The sequence below is a fragment of the Suncus etruscus genome, chromosome 7 (genome assembly GCF_024139225.1).
Source record: "Suncus etruscus isolate mSunEtr1 chromosome 7, mSunEtr1.pri.cur, whole genome shotgun sequence".
Taxonomy (NCBI): domain Eukaryota; kingdom Metazoa; phylum Chordata; class Mammalia; order Eulipotyphla; family Soricidae; genus Suncus; species Suncus etruscus.
This window is the reverse complement of record NC_064854.1, coordinates 123,994,529-124,019,967: the sequence shown is the minus strand read 5'-3', so window position 1 is coordinate 124,019,967 and position 25,439 is coordinate 123,994,529. Positions and strand designations below refer to the sequence as shown.

Genomic DNA, 25,439 nt, shown 5'->3' with positions numbered 1-25,439 from the left:
AGATAGCACAGTGGCGTTTGCCTTGCAAGCAGCCGATCCAGGACCTAAGGTGGTTGGTTCAAATCCCAGTGTCCTATATGGTTCCCCGTGCCTGCCAGGAGCTATTTCTGAGCAGACAGCTCAGGAGTAACCCCTGAGCACTGCTGGGCGTGGCCCAAAAACCTATATATATATATATATATATATAGGTATCATTAAAATAAAAATTTTGTAGTTTTAGGATCAAATCCAAGTCTTACTACTGAGCATATTATATCCCTTGCCTCAAGATAAATTCTTTCCCTAATGTATGCCTGGTACATGATGTCTTTACTTCCCTCTTTTTTGCCCTCTCCCTCCCCTTTAAACATAAATATATTTTACTTATTTATTTTGTAATGTGGTTACCATGAAATTACAAAGTTATTCATGATAGGGTTTCGGGCATACAGTGTTTCAATATCCATCCCTTCACCAGTATCTACTTTCCTCCTCCAATTCTCCTTCCACCCCCATTTGCCTCTCAACAACCAGTCTACTAGTTTGCCAAATAAGAGTTTGTTACCTTTTGGCAACACCTCCTCTTCCCTGTTTAATGCTTCCCTCTACCATAGAGGTTGCACCCTTCCTATCCTATCTGTCCTATCCTCAGATGACATGTTTTCTACTGAAAGTCAGTTCTCATGTTCTTTGTTTCCATTGTTTTTGGGTATTCATTTTGCCACTATGTTTCTTTATATCCCACATATGAGAATATCATAAATATATTTTAAAAGAAAAGCAGAGATGAAAGAAAATAGGAAAAAGTGTTAATAGTCAAACTATCTCATCCCTCAATTACAATTTTTTGGACCACACCAGTGGTGCTCAGGGGTTACTCCTGACTGTGCTCAGGAATCACTCCTGGTGGGTTTGGAAAACCACATGAAATTCTGGGAACAGAACCTGGGTTGGCAGTGTGCAAGGCAAATGCCATAACTGCTGTACTATCACTCTAGCCCCATAACCCCTCAATTACAATGCTAGCAACTCAAAATATTCAGGCCTCTTGTGAGGATCATTTGTCTCTCATACATACTGATCTCATCTGGCATACTAAAGGAAAGCCATATGGGTGAAAATCAAGCTGCCAGAAAAGTCTGAATGAGCAAGCTGTCTTTCAGCCTGGGCCTGCCTCCTGATACATTTGCTAAGTTTCTCAGAATACTATAAGGAATGACTTTTGATAGAAACAGAACATTATATAGGTCTGGGTTTTCTGGTACTTTAGATAAGGATGTTTCTGGGTGCATTCATGGTAGCATTTCTTTTTTACTGGCAAGACTGTTGGAAAATTTTCTGGGAACAAACCCATATCCATTCATTGGTGGTACCTTTGTATCACTGATGAAATCTTCTAAGAAATATACAAAGCAATTTTTGTTGGACTTCCTCTGACTCATCTAATAAGAGTCTGGCAGAGCTAAAAGAGGCAAAGTGGATATAAGGTCACTACCAGAGAGCTTGTCTTGACGATGGAGAAGATGCTGCTAAGAATCCCTGAGCAGATTAGCAACTCTTTCTGCTGCCTCAGGTGAAGGTGAATGTGATGGAGAACTACTGGAAGCAGGATGCGACGGGATTCTGGGAAAGAAAAAGACAAAAGTGAAGAAGAGGACAGCCAGATACCTCTTAAGACATCTATAATACTCTGGGACCTGGCAGGTCTTAAATTAAGTGAGGAGGCTTGGACTAAAACAGAAGAAAGTCACTTTTCTCTCCCCTGAAAAGTCCATTTCATTGATACTGTGAAAATTCCAGACCCTTTCATTTCCACATTTCTTTCTCATTCTCACTCCTGTCCCCGATTTTGGACCACATCTGGTGGTGTTCAGGACCTACTCCTGACTCTGCACTCAGGGCAGATCCTCCTGGCAGGCTGGGAGGGGGAGATAATTTTGGGTGCAAGGGATTGAACCCAATGTGTAGCTAAAGTTAGGAGACTGCTTCCAAATAAAATTTCTTTAATGAGTAATCTTTAAATTAAAAGCAAAACTAGGAATAAACCTTCATTCACATTATATACATAGTTCTATGAACAAGAATGAATGAATCTTCAGACTCAAAATGGCTCATAAGTGGCCCCTTTCCCTGGTGTCCTGGCTAAGTGGGACCTCACTTTGATGCAGTGTGTTTACTTCGATTCTCTCCCTTCAGAGTGGGTGACACTAGAGTTCACATAAATGAACAGAATAGAATCAGGACTTCCATCTTGTCAAAAACCTCTAATAATCATTTAACATAAATAGCATTTATCAGAAGTGATTATTTTTAAAATCCTGAATTTGAAAGGGCTGAATCTAATTCAAATTCCATTGTCTAAGATCTGAGGCAAGTTGCCTTTAAGAAACTGATTTTTTCGGGGCCGGGAAGGTGGCGCTAGAGGTAAGGTGTCTGCCTTGCAAGCGCTAGCCAAGGAACGGACCACGGTTCAATCCCCCGGCGTCCCATATGGTCCCCCCAAGCCAGGGGCAATTTCTGAGCACATAGCCAGGAGTAACCCCTGAGCGTCAAACGGGTGTGGCCCAAAAACCAAAAAAAAAAAAAAAAAAAAAAAAAAAGAAACTGATTTTTTCCTCAAAAAATGAGGAGCCAATGGTCTGTGTGCACTTACTTCAGAGATGTGTGGTAAGAAGATAAAGTGAAGTACAAGTATGAATCTATTTCTGAATACTGCACTCACATGGCCACTGAATGTGTGATTTGACAGCAATATAATATCTGACCAACATAATTTAGTTAGATTATCAGTGACCACAAATAAGTCATAGTATATTGAATTTATTATTTATATTTCACCATAGTTAAGCACAAATTTAAAAATAATTTTAGCTAGGATGATATTCAAAAGGAAAACATTTTCAGCCAAAGGCAAATGACATGATATGCAATAAATCTTGAGATTATTAAATACTTAGGTTCTTAAAATACTTATAAAATTCAACTATATTAAAAATGAAATAATATCCATATGTTTAAACCATATGAATAAAAGAGCAGCTAAAATCTATTCTGTAAAAACAATAGCAATGTAACAGGAATTACAGCTATTCATTACCGCATGCAGCCTGTTATTGACACCTCCTAAAGAAGAAACCAAACTGACATGCTCTGAGACTATTTGTGTTGATTACATGACAGCACTACCAAGAATCTTCCTGTTTTAGGGGAATCACTGGAACTTGTGCATTATATGAAAGTGAGAGGCAAATGAAATTTTTTTAGGGTATTTGTTGTCTCAAACTCAATTACATTTTTTTTTTGTTTTGTTTTTTGGGTCACACCCGGAGATGCTCAGGGGTTACTCCTGGCTGTCTGCTCAGAAATAGCTCCTGGCAGGCACGGGGGACCATATGGGACACCGGGATTTGAACCAACCACCTTTGGTCCTGGATCAGCTGCTTGCAAGGCAAACACCGCTGTGCTATCTCTCCGGGCCCCAATTACATATTTTTACTGCTATATAAAATTAAAAAAATACTCTTAGGGGGATGGAGAGATAGCACAGAGGTGTGGGGAGCCTAGCTGATGAAACCTGGGACATAGGACACCTCAGTAATTCCTAATCTGGTCACCCACGTGACCAAAAGGCCCATGCCTTGAGAACAAAGGAAATAGACAAAAATAAAGTAATTCAGAGCAGCCCAATATATCCAGCCAGAAAGAAAAATAGAGTTTGCCTTTGTGTTAGCAAACATTATTAAGAACTCTGTTTGAATCTTATGCCTTTTAGTAAAACGTGCTCAGGTCTACCTCTTTGCCCCTCCCTATTACCTGCCCCAGTTTATGCTAATGAATGCTTGTAACTGTGATTGGTATAAAATTTGTAACACCCCTGACGTGTTTCAGCCCTTAAAAGCTGATCCCCCAACAATAAACTTCCCTTTTTGAACAGCATGCGTTGTCTTGAAGGCTTCTGTTACTAATTTCTCTAGTTCTTCTTTACAGGTCGGTTCTGCTTGAGTGAACCCACTAATAACTAGCAACTTTCATTTCCACACCCCCGCGGGTCGGGGGACTCCCACGAAAGTTGCACAGAGGTAGGGCATTTGCCTTGCATGCAGAAGGACAATGGTTCGAATCCCGGTATCCCATATGGTCCCCTGAGCCTGCCAGGAGTGATTTCTGATGAGATCGGGTGCGTTCAGGGTGGTATGGCTGTAGACAGCCAGGATTGATTTCTAATCGTAGAGCCAGGAGCAACCCCAGAGCGCTGCCAGGTGTGGACCGCCCCCAAATCCTTTTAGGTAATTATGGAAAGCAGCATATATAAAGGTAAAAAAATAGACTATATCTATGAAGGGTTTGTTTTCCCCCTTCCCATAAAATATCATCTTTAAGCAGTGCACACATCTTGAACATATAATGGTTTTAGAGGTGTTTTGGAAAAGACATATAAAAAAATTAAGAAAATTGTTTACCATAAAGATTTACTAGTAGAGGAGCCAGAGAGATAGCATGGAGGTAAGGCATTTGCCTTGCATGCAGAAGGACGGTGGTTTGAATCCTGGCATCCCATATGGTCCCCCGAGCCTGCCCGGGGCGATTTCTGAGCACAGAGCCAGGAGTAACCCCTGAGCACTGCCGGGTGTGACCCAAAAACTAAAAAAAAAAATATCACTAGTAGAGAAAAACTGACTTTTTGGGTGCTAACTACACTGGAAAGTTATGTAAAAAGAAATGTATTTAGTATTATAAAAGTTTGAAATATGGTGCTAAATTTTATTTTATATTTTAAAAGTAAAAGTTAAAATTTTATAACAAATTAATTATAATAATTCTAAAATAATTAATTTTTAGATTAACTGATTTGTCTCCTAGAATTTATTAAATGACAGTAATAAATCTGTGTAAAGAGAAGAATTCATTTGAATCTTAACTTTGTCCACTGAATCTATTCCTCCCAAAGAAAAAAATTTAAAAGGCTATATGTGTACCTAGGTTCATCACCATGCTTAGCACAATAATTGGAAATGAAAAGAACCCAAATGTCCAGCTATGGATGAGTCATACAATAAATTATGGTATTTACATATCACATAACAAAATACTGTGCAGCTTTTTAAAAAAGAACAAAAATCATGTTATTTTCAGCAACATGGATGGAACTAGAGGATATCATGCAGAGTTAATTCAATCAGAAAGAAAGAAATAGATATAGAATGATATCACTCATACATGAACTTGAAGATATACAGCAAGGTAACAACAAAGGTCCAAAGGCAACACAATGAGAGAACTAATCCACATAACGGGGTTGATAGAAGTGGAGACTGAAAGAAAGTGGAGACTGAAAGGGAGGAGCATTGGGACCTTTGGGAGAATGAAGGTAAGTACACTGATGATGGGGATGGTGTTGGAATTAAGTGACTGGAAAACCATTATTAATTATATTAATAATTAACCATTTTAATTATAATATTAACAATATTATAAATCACAGTATCTCAATCAACTAAAAAACATTTGGCAATAGAGTATCCGGTAGTATTACAAGGCTGAATTTGATTATCCTCAATGTGGTTTCAGAGATGAATCTAGAGATTCTTTCAGAAAGGCAACAATGAACTGCTGATGCTATCTGCTATTCTGCCCTGATCTCATGGGGGAACATGAACATGAGGGGCTCTTTGCTTGTTTAATTGTTTAGTCCTTAGAAGTTCCCTGATAAAGAAATGGAATTTGTCTTTCCGGTGATAAAAGGAACCAAGAAAGTACACAGAGTCCTCAGGGCCTTCCTCTTTTATTTCTATGAATTTTCTCTTATCTCCTTGTACTAGAACTTTCCTTGTTGCTTCCCACATTTCCTTTGCCTTTACATCCTGCTGGGGGTATGGCAGATCCCATTATCAGAAGTTGTGGATATCTAGGAATAGACAATAAAACCCTATTTATATCTGCATTCTCTAATACAATTTAAAAAGATGCATTTTGGGGCTGGAGCAGTGGCACAAGTGGTAAGGCCTTGCCCGCGCTAGCCTAGGATGAACCACGGTTCGATCCCCCAGCGTCCCATATGGTCCCCCCGAACCAGGAGCGATTTCTGAGTGCAGAGCCGGAGTAACCCCTGAGCGTCACCAGGTGTGGTCCAAAAATCCAAAAAAAAATGCATTTTGTAGTTTATTGGCATGATGTATTTTATAAATCAATCCTTTGATCATACTACTTAGCTAACTCCCTGGAAAGGAAGAGCACATGACCCTCATCCCAAGATAATTTACCTGAGAAGGAAAACAGGCGGCTGTCCACAGTTCTGGAAATGGACTGAAGCTTTACCACATCCATTGACTGTCCAATGTGCACAGTGCTGGGCATGCTCCCTAATGTTCCTCTCACAAACTCTGCCACTTCCTGCACAGTAAACATTTGTAGCAATTCATCAAAGATGGTTGGAAAGGAATTGAGGAGTGCAGCCTGTAGAAGAAAAGTAAAACTAGAGTCAGTCACATATCTAACTGCTACGTTCAGTCATTAACATGTAGTAGTGAGAGTTCATAGCACTTCTGTAATGGGTAGGCTTTGCCTTGGTCTTTGAAGCTATTCTTTTTCTTTCTTTTCTTTGCTTTTTTTTTTTTTTTTTTTTTGGTTTTCGGGCCACGACTGGTGATGCTCAGGGGTCACTTCTGGCTATGTACTCAGAAATTGCTCCTGGCTTGGGGGACCATATGGAATGCCAGGGGATCAAATCGCAGTCTGTCCTAGGCTAGTGCATGCAAGGCAGATGCCTTATGGCTTGTGCCATCGCTCTGGCCCCTGAATCTATTAATTCTTACAGTACTCTTTGGGCATGGAGGAAGGAGAATAAAAAGGAAACAAGAAAATTTGTTGAGGGATAGGCTTTTCAATTTTTTTCTTTCTTTTATTCAATAACTACTTAAGCACCTTTGGTACAAAACTGTTCATGATTGAATTTCAAATAATGTACAGAACCAGTGCACATTTCCTGTCACCAATGTTCCCAGTTTCCCTCCCACATTCCCTCTTGCCTTTCATTTCTCTCCTCCTTCTCTTTATATCTTCCCTCTCTTTTCATTTCTCCTTTTTTTTTTTGGGAGGGGGACACCTGGTGACACTCAGGGGTTAATCCTGGCTATACGCTCAAAAATTGCTCCTGTCTTGGGGGACCATATGGGATGCTGGGGGATCAAACCGGGGTCTGCCCTAGGTCAGCGGCTTGCAAGGAAAATGCCCTACTGCTCTGGCCCCTCATTTTCCCTTTTGATACTGTGGTTTGCACTATTTTTAATGAAGGCGTACCACACATATCACTTTATCCCTTTTTGGCACCCTGTTTTTGTCCAGAATGATCAGTTCCAACTATCATTGTCATAGTGGACCCTTCTCTACCCTAATCACAATCCCTATTTGTTGCAGGCATTTGCTTGATTTCCAACAGGTTATTTTGCTGATAAAACAGGCTTAAGGGTCAGCAATATGACTTAGTGATAGAGTGCATGCCTTCTGGCTTTGAGGCCCTCAGTTTAGTCCCTAGATCACAAAAGAAATTAAATGATTTTTCTTTTTTAATTTTTGGGTCATACCTTGCAGTGCTCAGGGCTTACTTCTGGCTCTCCACTCAAGAGATTATTCCTGGTGAACCTGAAAAACCCTAGTTGGTGGAGGGGATCAAACCCTGGTTGGTATCTGCAATGCAAGTGCCCTACCTGCTGTACTAGCTTTCCAGCCCCAATTAAATTAATTTGTCTGTCTCCATTTCCAAGTGCTTGACTTTTTTATATGAGAAGATTTGAGTTTCCGAATTCAAACCAAAAACCTCTCAAAAAACATATGGTAGATACAGCTGCGCATCTCCAAGCAGTACCAGGTGAGCTCTACTAACACCCTTCAATACAGCTCTTAGAGCTATACCATTACCTCAGGATGTAGACTTTCATTTGAAATCATGCTTTTGTTTATTTATTTGTTTGTTTGTTTTTTGGGTCACTACCGGCAGCACCTGGGGCTACTCCTGGCTCTACACTCAGAAATCGCTCCTGGCAGGCTCGGGGACCATTCGAAGGACCACCGTCCTTCTGCATGCAGGGCAAACGCTCTACCTCCATGCTATCTCTCTGACTCCTGAAATCATGATATTTGAAGGTTTTGTAAATCATTACATGTAATTCCTGGAAATTCAAGTGTAAATCCAAAAAGATGAAGTTTGTGTGGACTCAGTCACAAACTCTTGAGGATAATTGATTATGTTGGCATAGATTAGCCTGGGTAAGCAGTGAAGTATATGTGTTTGTAAACCTCTCTTTTTAGAATCACAGCTCTGATAGGTACATGAAGTAGATCTTTGAGGACAATGCTATTTACAGAGCCTCTGGAGGCAGTACTAGGGGAGAAAGAGCATGGGTTTTGGAATTAGTTCAAATTCCAGTTGAACACTTGAACTTCAAATGCTAGTTTTACCACTTAGCTATTATATCGCCTGGGGTGATTTACATCTAATTCTCATTGTGCTAATCAAAGAAGTGAAGATTATATAGTACATTGTATTCTGGTATTGATATAAGAAAATATGTTGCAAATATAAGAAAATGTTGCAAACTTATACTATTGCCTGGTACACAGTCTTTCAATAAATACTTTTCCTCCTATTTAAATAGAAGCAGAATAAGAGAGATCTTTTCTTGCTTCTCAGTTTCTCAAATTATCAACTCAAGGTTCAAAAGAAAAAGTACAACCCCTTTGACATGGGAAGGTGAGTATGCTCTCTTTATAAGTAGAAGAGTAGAGAAAATCAAATGCATATAATCTAGTAGATAAATTTTTGTTATTAAAAAAGAAAATAAATTCTTGTGCCTGAGAAAATTAAAAATTAAAAAGGATCTTCTGGGAAGAGGGGTGGAGGGAGGACAACACTGATGGTGGGAATGGCCCTGATTCACTGTCACCACATATCTTAAATATTACTGTGAAAGATTCTTAATTCACTTTGGTCACAATAAAAATCATTAAAAAAATTAGAAAGGACCCTTGATCTAGGAATGAAGTTGCATGAAAAAATACAGACAAGGAAGCAAATTTCCTCCTATACTAATACTTCAAAAAAAGATATAAACTTAAATTTTTGTCAAACAATATATATATTTCTGTTGTTTACACCTATTTTATTCTTAAATACTTGGAAAGACATGTGCTACTTTAAATTATTTTGGTTTTTGGGTCACATCTGGCAGCGCTCAAAGGTTATTCCTGACCCTATGCTCAGAAATCACTCCTGACAGGCTTTGGGGGACCATATGGGATGCCGGGATCAAACCCGGATTTGTCCTGGGTCAGCCGCGTGCAAGGCAAATGCCCTATCACTGTGCTACCACTCCGGCCCCATACTTTAATTTTTTTATTTTGTTTAATTTTGGGGGAACCTCCAATGGGGAATTTAAGAGGCCCAGTGATTTTCACCCAATCAGGCTAAGCATTCAATGTTAGGATCTGAGGATGGTGCCAGAGATTATCTGAGCCACCCTGAAGGTGTTTAAAGGCCTTCAGGGACATACCCAGTAGGCCAAAGGGCTGCCAGGACTGCATCAGTGATACTGAAAGGGCCATGTGGTGCTGCATATTAAATAAGGGCTAGTTGCATGCCAGGATTGTACCTTAACTCCTGTACGATCTCTCTGTCATTTGCTCTAAATTTCTTAAATACAATGGCTAGTAAATAAAATCACCAAAACATTTTAAATATCTGCAATAGATGATCATAAACAACTAAGTTTGGTAGCTAAATAAATCTATGTCCTTGAGTAAGTTCCTGAGAACAATGCTGCTTCATCATAAACAACTTGAGCTGTTCTGAATTTGGCATAAAAGACAGACAGATCTTTGAAATAGTTAAGTATTTTAGGATATTAGGTTCTTAATCCCCTTGCCAACATGCGTAAGTCTGGCAGAGTCTCACTGAATACCAGAGAGTAGGACAAGTAAATCACTTGCTTAGACAAGAAAACTTCCCTTCAAGCAGCATACATTCACTGCAGTTCACAGACCTGAGTAAAAAGGAGTGTTTCTGAGTTTCTGCTGTCCAGACTGAGCACAAATCGAATGGACTGGAAAAGTTCTTGAATGCTTGACCGAAACTGCTCCTCTTCCATTCCACACGTGGCTCTCGAATACAAGATCCGTGACTGTACAATGAACTTGAAAAGGTACTCCAAGGCCTGGATGTATGGGAGAAAAAGGAATAGAGACGTTTTGAAGGTGGGTAAGAATAATATGCAAAAGAATTAAAGGCAAAATAATGTCAAATTCGACAACAAAATCAAATGAACATTTCAACTATGAAAATAAACATTTTATTCAATTTTCAAACTTTTCTCAAATGTCACTGAAGAGCAGCTGTCATTACAGAGAACAATGAAATTATCTCAATTTAATAATTGAATTATTGACTGAAATCCAACTATAAACATGTTTGTAATCATGGTGCTTAAATAAAGATAGTTATATATAAAAAATTGAATTGCTGGGGCCAGAGAACAGGAGGGGTTTGGGCTTACTGTTCTTAAAACAAGGTGGACTGTGTATGGCCCAAGGGGAACAGATAAGGGGTGATCCAGGGGATGCTGCAGCAAGTGAAGGCCAGTTTGCAAGGAGTGGAAAGATTCTTCTTCCCGGTATGAAGTGTTTCACTTACTCATCCTGGATAACTGCCCTGGGTAGGCCACTGTTTATTCTTTTTTGTGATGCTCTTAATAAGTCCTTGCATAATTAATTTCCTAGCCCACTTTATTCTGGCATAGTTAGGTACATGTGCTAAGATGCTTGTGCTAAGGTCCCATAAGCAGGGACAGGAGTAAGGAACCTCAAAGACAAACAAGGATTTGACTCAGGTCCATAAAAAGAGGAGGGAATGTAGGGTCCTGAACAAGGATGGATGCCATTTTGTAAAGGCCACATGTCAGGCTTCTTTTAGGTTCTGAACAAGAAGGGACACCATTTAGTTAGGACCACATGTTGTAAGCCATATGTTAGGCTTTCTGAAGCTTGTTTCCATTAACACTACCCCAAGCTACCTGGCCATCCCAGGTAGCCTATCTGGAAAGGATAGGAGGCAAAAGTAGAAAGGTACCCTAGGCCATAGCCAATCATTTTTAAGATAATCTGAAGCTAGAGCTTCTCTATGTCCCCTCCCTATATAATCTGATTTGTGACCTTGGGCATGGTCGTCTTCTCTGGGAAAGTTCCCTGGCTTGTGGCTGACAGAATAACTTAAAAAAAAAAAAAACTTAAAAAAAAGTTTCAAAGTTCTCGCAGAGAGACACCGTAGCACTTGTGGCTGAAGTAGCTTTTCTGACCTTTTTTCTTAAATTTTCTTTTTTGTTGTTGTTGTTGGGTCACACCAGTGGTGCTCAGGGGTTACTCCTGGCTCTGTACTCAGAAGTTGCTCCTGGCAGGTGCAGGGATCATATGGGGATGCCAGGATTTGAGCCATGGTCCTTCCTGTATTGGCCACATGCAAGGCAAATACCTTACTGCTGTGCTACTGCTCCGGCCCCTAAATTAATATTCTTGACTATTTTTTTGTTTGTTTTTCGGCCACACCTGGTGATGCTCAGTGGTTACTCCTGGCTATGCACTCAGAAATTGCTCCTGGCTTTGGGGGACCATATGGGATGCCGGGGGATGGCACCACGGTCTGTCCTAGGTTAGCAGAGGCAAGGCAGATGCTTTAATGCTTGTGCCACTGCTCCAGCCCCTAAATTGATATTTTTGAAAGGAAAATAAATTCTAGACATTATTACAATCTTTCCATCACCAGAAAACCCACTTGTGTCCTCTCTTTCCTCTTCAGAGCTTCTTGGCATTTTCTTTTATGCTTAGTAGTAAATTAATGATTTATTATTAATAAATTAATATTAACTATTAATAAATTAATAGTTTTTTTAAAAGAATCTTGACAAAAATGCATCCTCAAACTCAAAGGCCTCTATATGACAACTATATGGGAAAAATAAAGTAACCAAGTAAGTAAATAAATAAATCCTTATTTTCTACTTCTTTAGTGATAAAAAAACTTTTTAGAAAAAACTGAAAGGATGAAGGGAAAGGGTAGGATATATGGGCAAGATGCACTAGATTTAATAATACTAAGAAAGTTTCTTGGATCAAATTAACTATGTCAAAAATAAAGTGCTAGGTTAGGAGCATATGCGCCCTATGAAGGACAAGATATGGACCAGATACTGGTTTTGGTTAAGCACACTTAGGAAATAAAATTTTGATGAAGGGGAAGTGATGAAACACTGATGAAACAGTACTAGATGCATTTGTTACAGGTGTCATTCAAACAGCAAGTAGAAAAATGCTCCTCCACATGGAACTCTTTCCTTTTGCTCACCCAAAATTGATCCTTAGGAATTCTATACCTCCATAAGGATCTTGCTTATCAACCATAATGATCTAGCTAGCTAGACAGACCCCTTAGGCAGAGTTTTGTTTTTGTTTTTTTTTTTTTGGTTTTTGGTTTTTGGGCCACACCTGGCATTGCTCAGGGGTTATTCCTGGCTGTCTGCTCAGAAACAGCTCCTGGCAGGCAGGGGGGGGGGGGGGCGGACCATATGGGACACCGGGATTCCAACCAACCACCTTTGGTCCTGGATCGGCTGCTTGCAAGGCAAACGCCCTGTGCTATCTCTCCGGGCCCTTAGGCAGAGTTTTTATTTGTCACTTTAAGACATTTGATCTGGGGCCGGGAAGGTGGCGCTGGTGTCTGCCTTGTAAGTGCTAGCGTAGGACGGACCGAGGTTCGATCCCCCGGCGTCCCATATGGTCCCCCTCCAAGCCAGGGGTGATTTCTGAGCGCATAGCCAGGAGTAACCCCTGAGCATCAAATGGGTGTGCCCCCCCCCAAAAAAAAAGACATTTGATCTGACTTCTGCAAAGAACCCATGCTGGTTACATAAGACACTTTTTTTGGCTGCTTGAAAATTTAGAACTCTTTCCCATATAGACTTATACATATTTTCTCAGTTTGGAATACTTTTCTGCTAGTTCTTTACACTGATTTCACTGATCTTAGAATTGTTTTTTTTATGACATAAACTCTTGGTCTTGGACTTCTTCACCAGACCTATGATCCTACTTATTTTTGTCATAGTATGCATTTAATTTTTCCCAATTGACTTTGCGTTCTTGTCTTCCACATAATACTGAAAGTGATACAAAGATCTAACTTCTTGTTCTTGGACCCTGATAAATCTGTATAGCTAATAAGCATGGTAGAAATCAAGAAATATCGACTAAAAGCATTGATGATGGTTTTTAGGAGAAACAGCTTCTGTGATACTTTTTACGGTATATTTTTATTAATTTACAGATTCAAGTTGGCTCTTTTGCATTTAACTCAACTTTTTGGGCCATACCCTGCAGTGCTCAGGGGTTACTCCTGGTTCTTCACTCAGAAATTACTCTAGGCAGGCTTGGGAACCATATGGGATGCAGGGATCAAACCCAGGTCAGCTGTATGCAAGGCAAACACCCACTCACTGAACTATTGTTCCGGCCACCTTTACTCAACTTTTACCTCCTCAAATTTGTATGACACCTGACAGATGCTGGGGATACAGAGAAGAACCCAGGCCCCATCTCACACCATACCAGAATGCTATACTATAGCCATACTTGTGCCTGCTTACCCTTAGGACACTGGTATGTGTTCTTAGGACAAACTGGTATCATACTTTTTGCTATTTTAGTACATAACACAGAATCCAAATCCTCTACTGATGTTATTATATGAAGAGGTCAAACATGAAAAAAAAATTGGCTTTGCAGTTTTATAGGATGTGCAGAGAAGAAACAAGGGCCAGAATATTTGCAATTTGATTTTGCCTCAAACATTTGAAGATGTTTGAGAAAATATCACTTTCATTTGTTACCATATGGGAAAGAATAACAAAATTACAGATCCAAGAGTACTTTTCATAAATGATGTGATACTGAAAAAGAAAAACTGCTGGGGCCGGGAAGGTGGCGCTAGAGGTAAGGTGTCTGCCTTGCAAGCGCTAGCATAGGATGGACCTCGGTTCGATCCCCCGGCGTCCCATATGGTTCCCCCAAGCCAGGGGCGATTTCTGAGCACTTAGCCAGGAGTAACCCCTGAGCATCAAATGGGTGTGGCCCAAAAACCAAAAAAAAAAAAAAAAAAAAAGAAAAACTGCTATGCTACCACTCTTCTATTACTAACTCAAAAGGAGAGGAAATATAAAATAATATATATATAATATATAATATATAAAGGATGAAATATTATCATTTGTGACAGCTTGGATAATCAAAAGGGTATTAATGCTAAGTAAAATTAAGTCATATGGAAAAAGACAAATGCTGTATACTTAATTTATACATGAAAGGAAAATAAATAACCAAAATAAAACCAAAATTCTAAATTATGGTAACAAAATCAGGGTATTATTGGGGAAGACAAAGGGACTGGGTAAATTGAATAAAAAGCAATAACTTAACATAATGATGGATAGAAATTAGACTTAGTGGCATAATGTACAATATAGAATGTACGATGTCAAATTATAATGTGCTATATTTTAAACTATGCTATATTGTTAACCAAAGTTACTTTATTTAGAAAGTTCTTCTGGAGGCAAAATTAAGACGAGGAAGGGGAATTACGTGGTGCTCTTGAAAGTAGGTCAAGGTACTTGAATGACTATACTTATCCTGCATACTATACTATTTAGATTTCTCATAAGCAATGCAAGGTGTGCCCTTTTGGTTTAGTGAGGTCAATAATTACCCGCATGGCTTCCTGAATGTGATCCTGGCGAATCAGTTCTGCTGAGCAGTCCATGTACCATTTCAAACAGCGAATGAGCTCCCTGGGAAAGAGACAGTTCCAGATACCAACTTTAATCCCAAAGCAATGCAGCCTTAAATATGCAGTCCTGATTTAGCCATATAAGAAATAACATATGTTTAGATGCACTAGATGTGAAACGATAGATCCATTACAATGGAGGAAGCTTTGTATAATCTGAAGCTAGACATTATACTCATTGATAAAAGAGTTGCCACACTTTAATTAGAAATTATAACCACAGGGGCCGGAGAGATAGCATGGAGGTAAGGCGTTTGCCTTTCATGCAGGAGGTCATCGGTTCGAATCCCGGCGCCCCATATGGTCCCCTGTGCCTGCCAGGAGCAATTTCTGAGCCTGGAGCCAGGAATAACCCCTGAGCACTGCCGGGTGTGACCCAAAAACCACACACAAAAAAAAAAAAAGAAATTATAACCATGTTTTCCATTTTCTCTGACGTACTTTTTTTTCGGTGGGGGGAGACACACCCGAAAATGCTCAGGACTTACTCCTAACTTTGAGCTCATGAATCATTCTTGGCAGGGCTCCAGAGGCAGGGATCATATGGGGTGGGGTCTCAGCGATCAAACCTGGGAAGGCTGCAAGTAAGGCAAGCACACTACCCACTATATTGCTTTTGTCTGACACATTTAAAAAAAAAGTTATCACAGTTTCCCTAAAGCCTGGTTGTGTGTACATTTCTGTTTTGTCTAAAATTACTGTCTTCAGAATATGCAATAAAGATTAACAAATAACAGACTGAATAATGGTGCATAGTTTGTTGTGTCTCTGTTCAACTTCTACTTCAATGATTTTATTTCGGTAGGATCAAGTCTGCTAAATAGACGGCTTTACAGAGTTAGAAGATGTGCACCTTTACAAAGGTCAAGAGGGAAGGTGCTAATCAGATGACAAGTAAACATGCGGTTCTAAATTTGTATACTCAGTTAAATTATTTACTTTCTTTTCACTTAAAATATGGAGAACAAAAATAATACATCTCAATAATTTTACAAAAACTGTGAATGCTTCCCTACTTACCACTCATATTATTTTTATATTGATACCTTTTTTTGATATTTTGATGGTATATATATTTATTTATGTCTATGTATTTATGTTTTTATATGTATTTATATACTTATATATATGTTTATATACTTATATATACGTTTTTCATAGGGAAAGCGAGACTTAATTTTTTTGTTGTTGATGTTGTTGTTTTTGGGCCACACCCAGTGTTCTGGGCTTACCCCTGGCTCTGCACTCAGGGATCACTCCTAGTAGGGCTCAAGGGACAGGAGGTGGTCCTGAGGCTCAAACCCAGGATACTTGTGTGCAAGGCAAGTGCTTTACTCATTGTACTCCAGTCCCAATCAAGACTTGATTTTTAATCTTTGTCATTCTTATAAGGGTAAGTATAAAACTTCACAATACACTATGATTTAAAATGTCCACTGGCAGTCTAGAGTTAAGAAAATAATGATGATGAAAAATTGAACATTGTTCTTCTAGTATCAGAAATACAGTCAAAAAAAGAGTTAAGTGAAAAAAATATGGTTGACAATAAACTTTCATTTGTTTGTTTTTATCCCCCTTTCCCCGTCAATAAACTTAAAAAAATATTTTCTTTTAGACCAGAGATACTCAAGGGCTGATAAGCTCAAGATATTCATGTAGTAGGCCCAGGTTTGATCCTCTGAAGCAATCCAGGTGTGGCCTCAAAATGATATGGTAAAGGGGCCGGCAAGGTGGCGCTAGAGGTAAGGTGTCTGCCTTGCAAGTGCTAGCCAAGGAACAGACCGCGGTTCGATCCCCCGGCGTCCCATATGGTTCCCCCCAAGCCAGGGGCGATTTTGAGCGCTTAGCCAGGAGTAACCCTGAGCATTAAACAGGTGTGGTCCGAAAAACCAAAAGAAAAATGATATGGTAAAAACACAATCTTAATAATGATGCCAGGTATAACCTACTTGTATGCCAGGGCTCCAGCAAAATGCTTCTGGATGTAGGCATCCATTACAGGTCGAAAGTGAAAATACTTGATGTCTCGAAGAAGATTGATGATGAATACCTAGGAGAGACAAAGGATACCAGTGTCCACTTTGCTCTCCCAATGCTTCTCACCCGTCCATCTGCCTCTAAAAGAGGCACTTAAAATTTTTTTAACTGTGGTTGACAGACCATTGTGCTTTACAGTACTGCTGATAAAGTTTCATGCAACATATTACTACTACCTTTCAGTACCCTCTATTCCTCCTGGCTGAGCAATCCCCTCCACCGTTGTTGCAGTATTCCCTTCCCTGTCTTGTTTTTGCCCCACTCTGCACCTCACCCATGGCATTCTTCCTACTGAAAACTAATTCTCATGTTCATTGCTACTGTTGCCCTTGGTATCTGTTATTCCATTATTATGTTTCTTTATATTCTGCATATGAGAGATATCATTCTGTGTCTATTGAATTAAATAATTAATGATGGAGCTGGATGGTGAAGGATTTCTCTCTGCCATCCCAGGCCACGTGGCTCTGCTCGGACGCCATTATGTAGAATCAAATAATTAATGATGGGGCTGGATGGAGGTGGATGGCATCCCAGGCCACGTGGCTCTGCAACCCCCATCCAGCCAGTGGGTCCCTGGCCCAGGTGAACGCCGGAATCAAGACTCACTCACAGGCAGGCATCAGGAAGCATCAACTTTATTTATCCCTATCCACCACATGTGTGGTCTCTATCATAACCTTTCAAGCATACAGCCATTTTTAGCTAGCCCTGCGTCTTAACTCCTTTCAGCCATTTTCCTTTGACCTCCATCCTGGTCAAAGACCAAAAGAGGCCCACACCCAAAAGCCAGAGCGCCCAGCAGGGCCAACCCCTAATTCCCTGGCTCCAGGGTTTATCTACCTATTCCAAGACCCCTCCCAGGAATGGGCGGGTTCTTGCAGGTAAGGTCATACCTAATATTCAGTTCCCAAGATCCCTCCCAGAAATGGGCAGGTCTCAGATAGGTACACCTAAATCCAGGGTGGAGTTACATGTGTCCATCTTTTTTCCTCTAACTTCACTCAGTACATATTCTCTAGATCCATCATTGTAGCAGCAAATTACGTGATTTTTATCTTTTTCCTACAGGCAAATAATATTCCATTGTGTATATGAACCATATATTCTTTTTTTTTTTTTTTTGGTTTTTGGTTTTTGGGTCACACCTGGCAGCGTTCAGGGGTTACTCCTGGCTCTATGCTCAGAAATCGCTCCTGGCAGGCACGGGGGACCATATGGGATGCCGGGATTTGAACCACTGTCTTTCTGCATGCAAGGCAAATGTCGTACCTCCACGCTATCTCTCTGGCCCCGAATCATATATTCTTTATATAGTCATCTCTTCTTGGAACTTGGGTTATTTCCAAATTTTAGTTATTGTGAATAGTGGTTCAAGGGACATAGAAGTGTAAATGTCTTTTTTTATTGTGTTTTTGACTTCTTGAGGTATACATTCAAGAAGTGGAACTGCTACATAAAATGGGATCTGTGATATTAGTTTTTTGAGGAATGTCTATATTGTTTTCCCAAGATATTTGGTCAGCCTACAGTCCAACCAACAGTGAATGAGTGTCTGTTTTACCTCATATCCATGCCAACTGTTTGTGTTTTAATTTTGACTCTTCTATTCCTTCCACTTCTGACCTCCCAATTCAGACATGGACCTTAATATGCTAGTGAATTTTCCTCTTCACAATAATACTGGGTGTTACAATACAGATGGAGGGGAAGAAAAATGTTTCTTTTTAAAATTTATATATTAAAAATACTAAATTGTCTCAAAACCTTGGAAGTCAGATAAAAATTCTGTCTTTGAGTCAAATCAACCTACAAAAGGCTGTACTCTTTTAGTTATGGAACTGGCTAGATAGGGAAGAAAGGAAGAAGAAAATTCCTTGCTCTACATGTATTAGGTAAAAGTTGAATATCTGATTCTTCTTAAGAATAGAGCCCTCTTATGGTCCTGGATACGGTAAGCAGAGTACACTAAATATTCATTTTCACTAAAAAAATCTTCTGAGTATCTGGCCCCAAACAACCAATATTCAGATGTGAGTCTGCCTTTTGTGTGGCTATATCCCACTATGAAAGAAAAATAGTGCTTCCTATATTAGTCTTTTTTGGTGTTGGTGTCTATTGCAGGGGTTGGCAACCCTTTAATAATGATAAAATTCAGTATCAGAACTATAAAATTGTGACCTAGGTATGATCATGCTGATAAAAATATGATCTTATAGAACTCTGTCTATATTGGCTGGCCAATCTTCTTGGATGATAACTTCACAGACCCTTACCTATTGGAAATATCTATACTATGTGATGATTCACTCTAATAAATTAAATTTACTAAGATAAAGCTTCACATTAAAAGACAGTCAATAAAGAATTATAAATCAGGGAGGGTGAAACTCACCAAAGACTGAAACACCAAGAGGCCATATTTCTCTGTATTATCATCCAAAATCACAAAGAGTGTATCTAAGATATCCTGCAGAAACTGTAACAGCATAAAAAATCAGAGGGTTTAGGTCTTGGAAGTATACATGGTCACACTATCATACATCAATGATTGTATCTTTTAATAAGTCAAAGCAAAGATCTTAGATCACAAACTGTCCATTAAAAATATTAACTAGAACTCTATATCTACTCTGCTAAAGGACAGAGGTATTTGCTTATAGTCTAAAGTACCTGAAAGATACCTAGAAAGCTCTTTTTGGTAGTTAAGTGCTAAATGCCTAAGAAAAGAGCAATGTTCAAAATCTACAGGATTGATGGCCTGGGCATGGAGCTCACTGGTGCTCCTCTTATATGAGGCCCTGGATTTGATCACCATAATCAAAGCAGAACTTTAAAAAATTAAATTGTAATTAAAAAAGATAATGTAAGTGATTCTAATGTCAAATTATCTTGAGAATATAGTTTACTTTCTTAAACACCAAAGAGTTGCTTACTCCCTATTGGGACCTAATTCTACAGAAGACATTAGGATAAGGATATGGCAAGTTATGCCTTACTTATAAAAATTATTTCTTGGCCTAGAAATTAGTATCTGAGGAAAGTGATGAATATTGCTGAGGACTGCAAATGAAGGTAAAATAAATGAAAGCACCATTTAGAGCATTTTAATTTTTTTAAGTTAGGAAAAATGGTGAAAATAATGAGTGCTTGTGATGGTCAAGTTTTCAACAACAAATCACATTCTTTAGTTAAATGCAATTTAATGGAACATTTATGCCTTATCTTCATATGGTGGAAGACTTCGTGGAGTGTTGGATGGAAAGAACGGGCTATGGGTCAATGGCAATTATGGCTAGTTGAGTGATAATAGCATGATAATTCTTTATACTATCCTGTCTACTTTGTATATCTTTTAAATTATTCTATAAAAATTAAAATAAAAAATACTGTCACATACTCTCTTTACAATCTCACCTGGCTATCTTGAGACAAATTAGTGATAAAAAATAAATGAAATAGCTGGCAGGATATTCACTAATCAGGAACATGGTAATCTAACCTTAAAAGATCTAACTATTTTTTCCTTTTTAAGACTTTTGTTTAATTAAAGAACCCTGATTACAAAGTTACTGACCATTTTAGGCAATATATTTCAACAGTAATCCTAACACCAGCCCCTCCAACTCCATTCTTCATTATTCCCCAGCACTGACCCCCAATCCTGGCATCCCCTTTCAATACATTACATTTCCTTAACCAATTATTCTATATACCACAGATAAGTGTGATCACCTTAAGATCAGAGTTTTTTTTAAATATCTTGCCTGTTTACCGGTCGATACTTCATATATGTTTAGAAGTAAAAGAGCCCTGTGTATAAATTTAAGTTTAAAAATTAGTATTAGTTTTTTTGTAAAGTATCATTTTTAAAATGTATGACTATTAATCAACAGCTTAAAATGTGATACTTTATTTTTAATTCATACTTCATAAAGTACACAGTAACAGATTTTAAGACTTCCCTTTAATTTGATACTTGCAATGCCATGTGAGCTTCCTTTCAAGAGAGTTAAACTAGTTCTACAGCCTCTGCCAATGGGAAGCAGTTTTATAAGATGGACAAAGACTTAAAGGGGTAAAATTTCTAGGGGGACTTTTTCTTTTCCTTTATATTTTACTGATTTTTCACTGAAAATCAGAAAGTGTTTTTTCTTTCTGTCTAAAGAAACAGAGGGCCCCCTGGTAATGAGTTTTGGGTACATAATAACTCAGAAGAAATTGCTTAGCTCAGAAGTAGCTCAAAGGCATGAGGAACAATACTTAGCTCTAAGGAGAAACTCAGATATATGCACTGAGGCACCACTCAGAAAAGAGTGTATGCCTCATACATGGAGAACAGGAGAATCAAAATATATTAAAGGACCATCAAGAGCTTTTCACTATGACAACACCCTGCTTAACTTTTATATATGAAGGAAGCTCCAGATTAATTTAATTTGGAGGAATTGTACCTTCTCCCACAGTCCATTTTCTGCCATTTTTATACTCTAGAGAAGACCATGTTTTCTCCTGAACATCTCTTTCTTTCTCACTGTTGCTCACACTTTCCTAAATAAAATTCTTTTTCTAAAACTATTTTACTTCACTAAAAATTAAAATATTTAATTTTATCTACTGTCTATTGATTTTGCACTTCCATTTCCTCTGGAAGAGTTAAATCTATTGTGCAGAATCTAACCTTCTTGGCTTTCACTATCAGAGAATTTTTTTGAGCAAAAATAAAATGGGTATGCAGTATTCAGTACAGAAAAGCCCTATGAAGATTGAAGTAGTGTGGCTGTTAGCTTGCTAAGGCCATTCAACATTTAGGAAGATTTCACAAAGGTACCTGGAAAAAACAGTTGAGACAGGCAGTACAGAGGGTTCCTAAATATAGATGCTGAGTGAGAATGAGCAAAATCAGCAGTTACACATTAATGGGAGTACAATTTGGAGTTCTTAGAGACAATTAAGAGAACATCTATGGAAAGACATCAAGCTGTATTTGTGGTAAAAGGGTTCTAAAATAAAGAAAATAAGAAAAAGACCAGAAAAAAGTAATAGGTCTTGACCTAAAGAATACAGATAGAATTAAGAAATAAAATTATTTCTAAGGGGTCATTTTTATCACTGCCCTTTAATTACTATTTTGTTTTCTAGGAATAAAAGCAAGTCAGAAAATAGGGTTTGTAACTTGTGAGCTACTAAAGTTTACTAAGCCTGTTGTGGCACATTTTTTTAAAAAAGGGAAATCCATTATTCATAAAATAAAGCTATCACAATTTGAGAAATGGCTTTAGAAGTTTACCGGCAGGAACCAAGGAAAAAGTAAGGCCTTTTCTTCAGAATCTATTTCAGATAAAATGTATGAATTGCATGAAACTTATACCTTAACAATTTCTTCCCCGCTGACATGCCGTAGGCGTCCTAGGATGTCCATAATCCGGTCTGGAAAGGCCTTCCATTTCAATAGAGCAAGGAGGTCCACTAGAAAGCAAACACAAGAGATGGGGATCCCTGGTATACCAAAGACAATTGAAGCCCAGACTCTCCCGCTGAGGACAAATGTGATCTAGAGGAAAAAAAAATAGACGCAAGCATTACAACAGCCTTTACAATGTTGTGATCAAGGACAAAGACACATCTGTGAATTCTGAACATGCACTCCGGTGCTGCTAAAACCATGGAAAATCTTGTAGGCTGCTATTACCAAGTGATTCCTTCAAATTAACATAAACAGAATTCCATGAGTATAGCATGAAAAAGCACGAACTTCTATGTTCCTTAACACAGATCAGCAACATTTAACCAGCAACAGAGCACAGTGGATATCACCCTTTAGCACCATTACCTACCATTCTGAGTAAGTTTAGTGGAGGAGAGTTGGGTGGAAATGAAGAAAGATTCTTTGATGCTGCGCTGGAAGATGAGGCTAGAAGGGATGTTAGGACAGCCATTGTAGTCTTCTTTGCAGCAGGGTAGGCCCAAGTACAGAGCATGGTTGTTAAAAGTGCTATTCTCATCACACTACAGGCAAAAGTAGAGAATACAGAATGTTTCCTAAACCATGTCATATGTAACAAGGCACCAGAGAATTTCTGTGTTTCATGTTTATTCTTACATATTCTTGAGGCATTCTCAAGGCATAAACCTTGAGCCTTCGGTGCTCTTAAAAAAGTGCTTTCTGTTCAGAAACTCCCAGAACAGCTCATCATCTGAGCATAGTGTGCATGTGGCCTCAACCTGATATGCTGGCAATCATTGCAACAGAATGACATAACATGATCTCAAATAGAAGGTAGCTGAATGTACTGCGCAAGGGTACAATAATACAAATGGGTTTGCAGTAGATTCCTAATATTTAGTGAAGTGCAAGGTGGGAAACAAAAGATGTATTGGTATTACTTGTGAGGGGGAGGCCAATCACTTTACTTAGGATACAGCAACGGCTAGTCCTACTGTCAAGTATGCCAGCATACTACCCTGAATCCTCCAGCTCACACAAAGAAAACCGAGTAAGAATTACATGTGAGAGTGGCATTAAGAAAGCAGAGGTTGGAATGAGAGAATCATATCCCATACCTTGTACACATAGAGCTCATGGATATCATCTGACAGAGTGGTGCCATCATCCCGCATTAAGGGTGAGAATGCAAAGCCAAAGAGTTTCTTTTCCCCTTTGTCCTTTGCTGTAATCAGAGTCATATGTCAGTTGTTTGCCCTCCACTAGCAGCATTTCAACAGAAATTTCCCTTGTGATAAATATCTATACTCTTTTCCTTGGTCCCTTCCTTCTTTAATAAGGGATTTTCATTAATTAAGCAATATGACCATAGGAATGATGAATAATGTACTAGAACAGAGTTTTCATTTATATTTCAAGGTATGCAAGCTACTAGAATCAAAAGGAAACTACTTTGCTGGTCCTGGTAAATAAGAGGCTCTTAACGTGGTTTAACCATTTAAAGCAAACAGTCCAAGATAAAGGACACTGTCAACAATCAGGTGTCCCTGGTCAGGCAAAAAGAGATGTCCTAGGGTTTTGAACCACTGTCCCTCCAAATTATAGCCTCTTGTCACATCCTGTCTCTAAGTGCTCATTATTCACCACTCCTCACAAGACCCTTCTTAACTTTTCCAGAGAGGACATATTTATATTAATAAAATCCTCAAAGGCATGTGGAGAAAAGTATCACTCACTAGAACAATGCCTGAACTCAAAACGCAGATGAGAGCCTCGGAACCGGTCGATGGGGATCGGCAATTTGATAATTTCTCCCCAGCGAGGACTATTACTGTGGTAGAGGACAAAAGAGTGGTAGGAGCTCCTATTTGGCTCTCCCGAACCCAGGCTGATACAATCCTGCAAAACAGAAGCAAAATAAGATGACATCATCTTGGAGGGAGCCCCTGGATTGCTCCGTCACTAAGACACACTACTTTCTCCTTTGAGCATGCCTCATCTTTCCACCAGGCCAAATCTATAAAATGAGAAATTTCATTTAAATTAAATCCAATACACTTGGAAACAATTCTGTGTAGGAAATCAGCCATTACATTGCTTCTTTTTATCCTGGGGGCAAAAGTAAGTAACATATATATTGTTCAATAGACTGGAGAGACAAAATTGAGGCAACTGAATCACTTCACTAAGGTATCGTCTTCACTAAGAAAGAAAACAATGAACTCCATGGGGGAAGTCAACAGCTCATGGTACACTAACAGATTAGAAAAATAATTAAATCAGAAAGTGGAAAGTCTTCATGTTCCATTTTGATTCAGCTAATTTGCACCAGTATTTTTAGGTAACCTTTGGTTGATTGTCCTTTGGTATAAACAAACAAGATTTAACTTGAACCAAGTTCCTAAATATTGCAATGAAGGGGCTGTACAGACTAAGAAGACAGGATGCTCCAATACAATCAGGAGCAGCTAGCTCACTGTCTTCACTAAGGTGATGTGAATAGCTGATCACTCTGCTAATATGAGCATTGTCCATGAAAAAAATGTACATGACTTACTCCACAGAGTAAATTATGAAGTATTTATGTTTTTATTTACTTATTTATATGGTGCTGGGATAGAAGTCAGAACTTAGAGCAAACAAGGCATAAGCCTCTGATCTCCATGGAGTTGCATTTTAAAAATTATTCACAAATCATTATTCCTACTGCCTTACCAACATTTTCTTCTCTTTTTGGCTTTGGGGAATTTTTACTGTTTATCCTTTTCCTCTGTAAAATATGAATTGTTATTCCTGCTATGCTTAAAAGGTAAGACTACAGTCAATATATGGAAGCAAGGTTTGTAAAAGACTGATTTGTTTCCTACCAGAGGCAAACACTGTATTCCTATCTGCCAGTGACTTCATTGTGACATTATGGAGAAAAATAGAAACAATAGAAGCGTACATTTTTTCACCCAACAGAGTGATAGGATCTTTGTATTATTTTGGACGGAAATAATATTTTAGGGCTTGGGTTTTCAGCTTACTGTCATTTAACTGGTACTACCATGAGTTTCATCCTTAAATAAAGAATGAACATTTTTTTTGTATTAG

The 25,439-nt window shown here is 38.7% G+C and overlaps 1 protein-coding gene across 11 annotated transcripts in view; it reads right to left on the bottom strand.

Annotated features, from left to right (window-relative positions):
• The window catches only part of DOCK3 (dedicator of cytokinesis 3), a 391,971-nt gene that overhangs the window by 86,346 nt on the left and 280,186 nt on the right, over positions 1–25,439 (bottom strand). For all 11 annotated transcript variants that reach the window (XM_049776670.1, XM_049776679.1, XM_049776672.1 and 8 more), the window contains 10 exons: positions 24,080–24,242; positions 23,462–23,568; positions 22,735–22,906; positions 22,269–22,366; positions 19,293–19,376; positions 16,810–16,910; positions 14,780–14,861; positions 10,014–10,184; positions 6,240–6,432; positions 1,475–1,602 (listed from right to left, as the gene is read on the bottom strand). In XM_049776670.1, the coding sequence (XP_049632627.1) occupies positions 1,475–1,602; positions 6,240–6,432; positions 10,014–10,184; positions 14,780–14,861; positions 16,810–16,910; positions 19,293–19,376; positions 22,269–22,366; positions 22,735–22,906; positions 23,462–23,568; positions 24,080–24,242 (1,299 nt within the window). The remainder of the gene's footprint in view (positions 1–1,474; positions 1,603–6,239; positions 6,433–10,013; positions 10,185–14,779; positions 14,862–16,809; positions 16,911–19,292; positions 19,377–22,268; positions 22,367–22,734; positions 22,907–23,461; positions 23,569–24,079; positions 24,243–25,439) is intronic.